This window comes from Trachypithecus francoisi, unplaced genomic scaffold (assembly GCF_009764315.1).
Source record: "Trachypithecus francoisi isolate TF-2019V2 unplaced genomic scaffold, Tfra_2.0 Lachesis_group20, whole genome shotgun sequence".
NCBI lineage: Eukaryota > Metazoa > Chordata > Mammalia > Primates > Cercopithecidae > Trachypithecus > Trachypithecus francoisi.
This window is the reverse complement of record NW_022681466.1, coordinates 24194282-24201590: the sequence shown is the minus strand read 5'-3', so window position 1 is coordinate 24201590 and position 7309 is coordinate 24194282. Positions and strand designations below refer to the sequence as shown.

The window sequence follows — 7309 nt, the reverse complement described above, 5'->3', positions numbered from 1 at the left end:
GCGTGGGGAGTGGAGGGTGGTCTGGAGGAGGGGTCTGTGTCTCACGTCTGTCTCTGCTCAGGAGAGACGGCCCCTGAAAGTATGGTGTGGGGGAAACAAGCTGGGTCACTTTTTTTTTTTTTTTGAGACAGAGTCTCACTCTGTTGCCCAGGCTGGAGTGCAGTGGCGCAATCTGGGCTCACTGCAAGCTCCGCCTCCCGGGTTCACACCATTCTCCTGCCTCAGCCTCCCGAGTAGCTGGGACTACAGGTGCCCGCCACCTCACCCGGCTAGTTTTTTGTATTTTTTTTAGTAGAGACAGGGTTTCACCATGTTAGCCAGGATGGTCTCGATCTCCTGACCTTGTGATCCGCCCATCTCGGCCTCCCAAAGTGCTGGGATTACAGGCTTGAGCCACCGCGCCCGGCTGGGTCACTTTTTACAAGGTAGGCTGTAACTAGATGGCTTCTCAGCCCGCCTAGCTCTGTGCTGCAGTATGAGGGGACCGGTTTGCGCTGAGCACTGCTGGGCAGGGGTGAAAGGTGGGGGCTGACAAGACCATCTTACCTTGCTACCAGGACTCTCCTCTCCTCAGGAGGGCCCCAAGGGCCCTGAGTGCTGCCCTCCCAAGGGAGCCGACTTCGAATGGCCTCCAGAAGACACTGTGACCTTGGTAGTGTCTTTCCTTCACGGAGCCCCAAAGGGCCCAAGTAACTCCCAGACGTGGTGCCACTGGCAGCCGGCCATTCTGAGGCCTCTTACTCGCTGTGGGAGGGGAGCGACTGATGCAGGCCCTGTGTCCACACCCACTCCAGCCTGTTCCTTCACTGGCATGTGGTCAGACTGAAAACCCAATACAATACCCCGGAATCTCTGAAAGGCCCCCTCCTCAGGAGAAGCAGATGGAAATTACAGCTGGGAGAGCGCATCCGAGGTATCTCCCCATCCTGTGGAGCCATAGCCAGAGATGAACTTCAAGGTCCTTTGAGTGGGTCTCCCAGCGTGGGCCCTGGAGCAGCAGCATCAGCACAGACCTGGGCACTCGTTAGAAATTCTGATTCTTAGGCCCCACCCAAACCTGCTGAATTAGAAACGTGGGTAGGACCCAGAAACCTGTGTGTTAACAAACCCTCTGGGTGATCTGCATTTGAGAACCCCTGGTCTGGGCAAGCCATTCATGTTATAGAGGAAGAAACAAAGAAAGCCAGAGAGGAGAATGGACTTGGCCAAGGCCACGCAGCAAAATGACGGGGCTAGGACCCTGCTGAGTCTGCAGATGGCAGTTTAGGGAGGACACCAAGGAACACCCTCACTGGCCCATTCTACCTGCTAGCTCTCCCTCCCCGAGCTGTTCTAGAAGATGCTACGCCCTCCTCCAGCACCAAGCCCAGCGGGTTTACTCAGGTTTCCTCGTGTGGGATCAGACAGCTTGGAACGGGGGCTGGAGAGGGAAGCCCTGAGCCCTCCACAAGCATCAGCTCCAAGGGCAGTTGGAGCCCTGCCACTTGGGTCTCCAGCAAATGCCCTGTGGCCATCAGAGAAATTCTTGCTGGACCAAGGGATGCCTGAGGCCCTTTCTTTGGACAACTCTGACTCCAGTGGCCCTGGGCAAGCTTTATTTCCTGCTCCAAGAACACGGTTCTGCACACAAAAGTCAGCAATCAGTGGTTTCACAAGACTTCCCTCCCCTCCCCCCACCCACAGACAGACACACAGAACAGATCCAGCACATGCTCTGTGGCCCGGCCCTGCCCCACCCGTGCCCGCTGCTGAGAGGGCAGCGCCATCCAGATCCGGGAGAACCCCAGCCTGACAGGCGAGGCTGACTGTTGAGGGACCCCTCTCCAGGACATGGATGCTCCCAGAGGAGCCAGCAGGGGGTGGGGTGGAAGAGGGACACACAGCACATGGATGGGCTGTGGCCTTAGTGCTGGGAGGACCACCATCGTCCTGTCTTAGCTTGAGGATGGGTGTGCCATCAGCAATGGGTGGTAGAGGGGAAGCACTGGCAGAAGAGGGAATTTTGGAAAGGGGTGGCCTGGCTGGAGACAGATAGTCAATCTGTCAAGACATCAAAGACCCTAGGGTCACCACTTCAGCCTCATGCCATGCTCAGCACAGGACAAGGGGCTCAGGGCTGCCCACTAGGCAGGGCTGGAGAGCGCCTCTGGCCCCACCCCACCCTCCTGACTGGCTCCTAAGAAGCCCTGTCTCAGCCATCCATCCTAAGTTGACAGGCTGTCCACACTGATGAAATCTCCCCATCCCTGTTGCTGTCCTTCCTCAGGATGGCAAGAACCAAGGGCTTAGGTTCCTCCCATGACTCTGGGACCACACTGATCGGCCTGCCCACAGGCCTTGGGGATCCAGCATCTCTGTAGCTCTGTGGCAAAGCCCTGTGAGGCTGCACAGAGAGCCCGCTCCTCCTCCAGTGCTCCTGTGATCTAGTCGCACCACAGCTTCAGGTTGGGGTCAGCACTTGGGACCCTTTCTCTGCCACTTGAGACTTGGCCCTGGCCCCACTTGGCATCTCTTCCTCTCCACCCCCCTCCCTGCCTGAGGCCCAACCCCTTCCCTGCCCGGTGTCTGGATGGTCTCCTGCATGGGCAGGCCTGTCCTTCCAGCCCTGGCCTGGCCTCTGTGGCCTGCCCCCGGTCACCCAGACGGGTAGTAGGGGGTATCACTATGGTAGTTGTAATCTGGGCACACCTTCTGGACCAGCCGATAGTCCGTGCTGTAGAAGGTGATGTAGACACAGACGACTTTGAAGGGCTGGGAGCAGCTCCAGGTGGCTGAGCTCTGAGCGTGGTCTCGGGAGCAGATCTTGGCTGGGTCGTGGGTGCAAAGCGAGGTCCGGCGGCCCCGTTCTACCTTCTCCCACTCCATCCGGCAGTTGAAGATTTTGGAGGCCTTGGCTTCAATGAAGATCTGCTGTTCCTGGTGGAACTCTACAGCTTTACTGGGGGGCACGAGGCTGATGGAGATGTTGCCCTGGCCTGTGGCATTGTGTCGGAAGTGGACGCTGAAGGTCCCGTTGCCATGGTCCACAATCTTCCCTGTGACTAGCAGGTTCAGGGCCACCGTCTTGATGTTGGAGTAGAAGTCGCCCCAGCCAAAGATTTTCTTCACCTTGGCTGAGGGTGGGGGACTGTGGTTCGGGCGGTTGGGGGGCTGCCCAAGAATGCCCCAAGCCTCCCCAGGCGGGGCCAGCAGCCCTAGGACAGTGGAATTGGCCATGGGGCGGGACTTAGGTGAGATGTGGCCCCGCTTCCGAGGCACCCGGGGCCGGGGCTGGCCCTTGTGGTCATCACGCTCAGGGTCCTCTGAGCCGGGAGGACCATCATCCTGGCCACAGATGACCTATGGAGGGAGTTGTGAGTACAGTAAGAGCCCTGTCCCTGGAGGTCCACCACCCCCACCACCAGCAGCACCCCTGTCCCTGCCACTTCACTCTGACCTGGGTGAAGAGCTCCTGCCTGTTGTCCACTGAAGCTGGGGGGCAAGTGTACACTCTCGCTTGTGTACACCTCAGATTCTGACAGTTGGGTCAGCCCGCCCTCCATGTCCTTTCCTCACTGTCCTGTCTTTGCCACTATTCGAAGTCTCAAAGCCTGACAGTAATTCTCTCCAGTGGACTGTGGCACCAGGGACAACGGCTCCTACCCCTAGGGAGTCCCCACTCTGATGGGGGAAGCCCAGCTTCTGATCTTGGGGAGCCCCCATCTAATTGCAGAAGTATCACCCCTGTGCTGACAGAGCCCCCAGTTTGATAGGAGGTAGGGTCTCTGCCTCTGTGAAATCCCCAGGCTGATGGGGGAGGCATAGTCTCCGCTCTCAAAGAGCCCTGAGTCAGATAGGGGAGCACCATCCTTATCCTGGGACAGCCCCTGGTTTGACAGGAGAGGCTAGCCCCTACCTTTTGGGACTTCCTAGTCTGTTGGGTAAGACACTGTCCCTACCCTAGGATAATTGCTACCCTTGGATGCAAAGAGAACCACCAGACAATGGAATAAGAAAGCAGAACACAGTATAATTCTCAAGCACGAATATAGTTTAGGTTTGGCAAGAGGACTAGGGGAGACCCGAGTGAATGCCACACCCAGGATGGCCATGGGAATGGAAAGCCAAACACCTCTCCAGGGAACACTGAGGATGACATGCCAAGATGTTACTTGGATTCTGAGGTAGGAGTTCTTATCCCCATTTCACAGATAAGGACACCGGGCTCAGAGTTTAACAACACTGCAAGGCTGAGTTCACATAGGGTCAGCCCTTCCCTTACACTCCACACTCCTGGCCTCACAGATCAGATATGTCTTTTTGAAAGGGTTTTTATCCAGGCGCCATCCGCCTCTGGAATCTGCAGGGGCTCATCCTCCCTCTGCTGGATCAGCTATGATGACAACCCACACCTGGGAAGATTCCTGGAGGCGCCACAGGGAGAGTGGGGCAGCAGTGGAGGGCATCAGGGGGTTGACAGGGCTTCCTGAGGGCGCAGCCTGGCTGCGTGTTTGCTCAGCTTTTGAAAGCAACCACTCTCCCCAGGTGTCTTTACTACCAGCACCAGGGGCATCTGGATTTGGCGGTGACACTGGGGTGGGGACAGTAGGGCCCCAAGGGGCTGTGGGCTCCTCATGCCTGTGTTCTGGTCTGGGTGGTGCTGACAGCTGTGTGCTGTGGCCGGGTCTGTCTCTGCCCCACAGTTCAGGCTGGCCCTGACTGCCAGGCCCCAGAGGTGGGGTAGAGGGACGGCTAGGAGGGGAGGCTTGGGGACTGGGTCCAGGGCTGCAGACCTGTAGGTACTTGTTCCTGGGGATCACGGCTGAGTGGCTGGAGGGTAAAGGTGGGGCCGTGAGAAGGGAAGGGCTCTTCCCACAGTGGCATGGGGCGGTGGCAAGTGGCTTGTTGATTAAAGGGGCAGGTCCAGCTGCGGGGCTAAGGCTTCTCCACGACAGTATTTCGGGGAGGGTTGGCAGCCGCTCGGTCGGAGGGGAGTTAAGCCCCTGGGCTGGGTTCGGGGAGGGGTTCCCCGGCGCCGTGGGTCGCCGAGAAGCCGCGGAGCCGGCGCACGGGGAGCGGGCTCTGGGCGCTCAGCTCAGCTGCTGCGAGCGCCCGGGGCGGGAGCCGCCTGCCCAGGTCCTGTGGGGCTCCGGCTGCGCGCAGCCAGGAGAGGAGAGGAAAACAACAGGCGGGGAGGGAGGGAGCGGGAGGGAAGGCGGGAGGGAGGGACGCGGAGGCCGCCCCCCGCCTGGACCGGCTCCGCGCTCTGGGGGACCCAGAACCCGGGGCTCTCTGAGTACCGGAGGTCAAGGGAAAACCCTGCAGGTCACCAGCTCCACGACCCGCGCCCCACTCGCCCCCACTTCCGCGGTCCTGAGGCTCCGGTAAGGGGTCGGGTAACCCTGGCGACCCGGCTCCGGGCCTTTTTCCAAGCGCTGGTCGCACCTCCAGCCACCCGCCGCGAAGTGGGTGGGCCAGCCAAGCACCCTCTTCCCGCCCCTATTAACCCTATCTGTCCAGTCTCGGCCTCGGACCCGCCCTCTCCCCCAGCCTCCAGTCTTCCCCGCCATCCCCGGGATGTCGGGGGAAGGGAGAAAGTTTCAGGGCTCGCAAGCTTCCCGCGCTCTCCCCTGATCCTCCGGGCCCCCGCCCCTCTGCGCAGCTCCCCGCGGACCACTCACCAGATAGAGGCTACCCTGCACCAGGAACACGAAGCAGCAGCGAGTCAGTTGCATCTTCCTCCTCCGCTCTCGTCCCCTCGTTCTCCTCTTCTCTTTACGGGGTCCCAGGCCTCTTCGTCCCCTTCCTGCTCTTTCAGGCGCGCCGTCCCATGCTCCAGTCCCCGGCGGCCCGCGGCCCTTCCCTCAGCCGGTCGCCCAGGGCCGACCCCGCCCCCTTCGGTCCAGCTGTGCAGCCGCCGCCCCCTTCCCCTGGTCCAGCTGCGAGCGGCGCGGCCCCCGCTCGAGGTCCCAGATGTGCGCCCCGAGCGCCTCGAAGGGCCCCAGCTGCGCCGTGGCTCTGCTGCTCCAGATCTGCGCTCAGCGCCCCCCTCGGCTCCAGCGGCGCCGCTCTCGCCCAGATGTGCTAGGGACCTGCGCGCGCGCCCGTCCTTGATGCTAATTTCCCCGACCAGGCTGCTCCACCCGCCCCGTCGCGGCGCGCCCCCTGGCGGACGCCCCCGGCCGCGCCGAGCCCCGGCTCCCCGCTCCCCGCGCTGCGCCCCGCCAGACTAGAGCGCTCCTGTCGCCCAGGCGGCTCCCACTTCCTCGTCCCTCCCACCGGCGGCGGCGGCGGCGGCAGGTACAGTGAGCCCAGCCGGTACCTCCGGAGTTAACTCCTCCCCTGCCGGCCCGCAGCCCGGGGACCTAGGACGCGGGCTCTCCAGCCCGGAGGGGACGGCACGCGGGGGCAGAGTAGCTCTTGGAGAGGAAGGGAGAGGGTGGTGGCCAGGGGATAGGGACCCTACCGTTTCCACCCCTGTGGCAGGGCACCTGTTCCCCGGGAGCGGGCAGCGAGAATCTGCTGCCCTGCCCCCAACTCAGGAATCCTAGAATTAAGAAAGATCCTTCTTTTCAAAACCTGTTCCAAGAGCCAAAACCTGCGCTGAGGGAAGTCCTTCTGGGTGTCTAGCCTGCACTCGTTTTGTTATGATGTCTGCTCCTTCCCTCTTCTACTTTACTTGGAGGGGCTGAGATAATCCCTGGACCTCCTGGGTCCAGCCACTGTGACAGGAAGTATTTGGCTGGGCTCCCGAGCTGAAAAGGCTGATAGGAGCCAGGCTAGATTCTGGGGCTGGGGGCAGGTCCTGAGAAGCTGGAGAGTGAGGGGAGCAAGGCCTTCCTGGAGGCTGTCCCTTCATTATTCACTACTTGCCCTCTCTAAGCTACAGGGGTCACCAGGCGGACAGCGGCTCCTGTCCCAGTGGGGTCTCTGCAAACCTCCAGGGCAAGGAGGAAGAACACGACCCTGATCTGAGATTCCCAAAGTTGGGGCCCATCCTGCATCACCCCCACTCCATATCTTCAGGTCTCCCTCCTGGAATTCCAGGGTCCCTTTAGTCTTTAGAAAAATGAAAGGTCAAGTCCTGGCACCCCTTGGAGTCTATGAAGGTGAGGAGGCACCCCATCATTTGAAGTGGTCCCAGCTTGGGCTGGGCACAAGGGGCACGGTGGGTGGGCACTCTGCTCTGTGGCCCTCTGAGGCCCAGCTTGGTCCCGTGGCTGCAACCCCGGCACGCACCCAGCCTCCTCCCCCACCATCTGCCAGGCGGGTGCGCGGGGAATGCAGATGAATCTTAATATCAGCCTGGGCCAAGTGTGATGAGGGAGAC

The 7309-nt window shown here is 61.0% G+C and overlaps 1 protein-coding gene across 1 annotated transcript; it reads right to left on the bottom strand.

Annotated features, from left to right (window-relative positions):
- Window positions 1-1573: 1573 nt before the first annotated feature.
- Window positions 1574-6118, bottom strand: NXPH3 (neurexophilin 3). The gene is made up of 2 exons (XM_033183402.1): window positions 5661-6118; window positions 1574-3339 (listed from the first exon to the last, which is right to left on the bottom strand). Exons 1-2 carry the CDS (start codon window positions 5712-5714, stop codon window positions 2635-2637), a joined length of 759 nt encoding a protein of 252 aa, XP_033039293.1. The 5' UTR covers window positions 5715-6118; the 3' UTR covers window positions 1574-2634.
- Window positions 6119-7309: the final 1191 nt, after the last annotated feature.